Genomic DNA, 1933 nt, shown 5'->3' with positions numbered 1-1933 from the left:
TTCCGAATCCAAACTGGCAGCTTTTTCCACAGAAGAGGGACCTGACAGCTGAAGGCTCTACCTCCCATTCTCCCCAACTTTAAGGCAATGAATAGTTAATCTAAACAATAAATAAATAAATCCTGAAGTGAGTGTCCTGTAAAGTTTTTGAATAATTTTAAGTGAACTTTTAAATGTTTTGTGCACTTTGATAACAAAATTTAAGAGATACCACTTTGTGCTTTTGTTTGATTATATATCGTCTTTATTTTCTCATCCTAGATAATCTGTTTATATTATTTGTAGAATTTGTAAATGAGCAGCCAAAATGGTTTTCACATAAGCAGCAAAACTGTTTCTCCCCACAACATGCCTTCATAGGTATATCTAAGCCATATGCTTACCATGTAGAGACCTGCTAATGGTTAAGCTTACCTTGTAATTTCTCAAATGTATGTTTTTTTGATATGTCCCTTCAGATTTTCCACAACATGACTGTAAGGACGAGGATGGGCTCACAAATCAGCAGGTCTGTAACCAGGAGAAGAATTCCAGTCTACACCAGGAGGATCCTTCACAGATTAAAGAGGAAGAGGAGGAATTCCGTACCACTGAAGTGGAAAAAACGGTTGTTCTAAAGCAGGAGACTGAAACTTTTCCTGCTCGTGAAGAAAGTGACCACAGTGAACCAGAACCAAGCAATGACCAGCTCCATTCTCACAACTCTCCTGACACAGATCAGGACGAAAGAAAGGATGATAATTCACACAGTATAAACTCAGCGCAAATCGTATCAGGCCTGAGTGTTCAAAATTCCGAGACAGCACATTTATGTAGCACCTGTGGGAAAAGATTTTACAGGTCAGAAACACTGAGTCGACATATGCAAATTCACACACGTGACAAGCCACGTTCTTGCAGAACCTTTCGCAAAAGATTTTTTTGGAAGTCAAAGTTGACTAGACACATGCGAATTCACACAGGTGAGAAACCACATTGTTGTGGCACCTGTGGGAAAAGATTTACTCAGAGGGGTCAGTTAAACAGACACATTCGAATTCACACAGGTGAGAAGCCACATTGTTGTGGCACCTGTGGGAAAAGATTTACTCAGAGGAATCAGTTGAAGATACACATGCAAATTCACACAGGTGATAAGCCACATTGTTGTGGCACCTGTGGGAAAAGATTTACTCAGAGGGGTCAGTTAAAGGCATAAAAATATCTGTAGTATTAATTGCTTCTTACTATAAGGTTGGCATAACAGTCATTATTCCTGACCCTATGGGCTGACCTTGTGCCCCCCCAAAAAAAAAGAACAATGAAAAGGTAATTGAAAGAAAGTCCAGAAAGTTATGCAAGACAAATGTTGAATATCATAGAGGAATGCAAAGTTGTGCAAATTGATAGACTGGTCAAAGTGGCACATTAATAAACACATTTAATAGATAAATGTTTTTAAGAAAATGATTTTGACAAAATTGGGGAAATCAATCTAGTTTAAGATGGAATTAAATCAGTTTAAAGATAAAATATGGATAATTATATAATAAAGGAGGAGGAGCTCCTCTCCATTAAAGGAGCTCAGAAGTGCCCCGAGAGTCTTCATCTTTATTCATTTTTGTTGGCTTTTGGCCTGCATGTGCTTAAGGCGAACACGCTAGAGGTCTTTCCTTTCTTTTAAGTTTCTGATTAAGTTGTATGTTCAATAAAACTGTTGGCATCACACTTCACATCATCTCCTGTAAATTGTGTGTTTTTGTTTAAATTGTGTTCCAAAAGCCTAAACCAACATCTTTCCGGCCTGAAGAAATTCTGCAAAGCCTTTAAAATTTGCAACCCCACAATCCTGCTACTCTTTGAAAAACTAACAGTACTTCTAAACGAGATGTTAAACAGGGCTTCGTGTGATCTAGTGATGGGTCGTTCGCGAACGAAATGGCTCTTAGACGTG

General features: G+C 38.4%; 1 protein-coding gene across 1 annotated transcript; it reads left to right on the top strand.

Annotated features, from left to right (window-relative positions):
- Positions 1 to 445: 445 nt before the first annotated feature.
- LOC146572069 (uncharacterized) lies at positions 446 to 1570 on the top strand (the record flags this gene model as incomplete). The annotated part of the gene is made up of 1 exon (XM_085278449.1): positions 446 to 1570. A coding segment is annotated over one exon (753 nt), but the record flags the coding sequence as incomplete, so codon positions are not given.
- Between the last annotated feature and the right edge of the window lie 363 nt (positions 1571 to 1933).

This window comes from Mchenga conophoros, linkage group LG6 (genome assembly GCF_057382185.1).
Source record: "Mchenga conophoros isolate Kocher_MC1m ecotype Shallow Benthic linkage group LG6, M_conophoros_male_GT1.1, whole genome shotgun sequence".
Taxonomy (NCBI): Eukaryota; Metazoa; Chordata; class Actinopteri; order Cichliformes; family Cichlidae; genus Mchenga; species Mchenga conophoros.
This window is presented reverse-complemented; position numbering and strand designations above follow the sequence as displayed.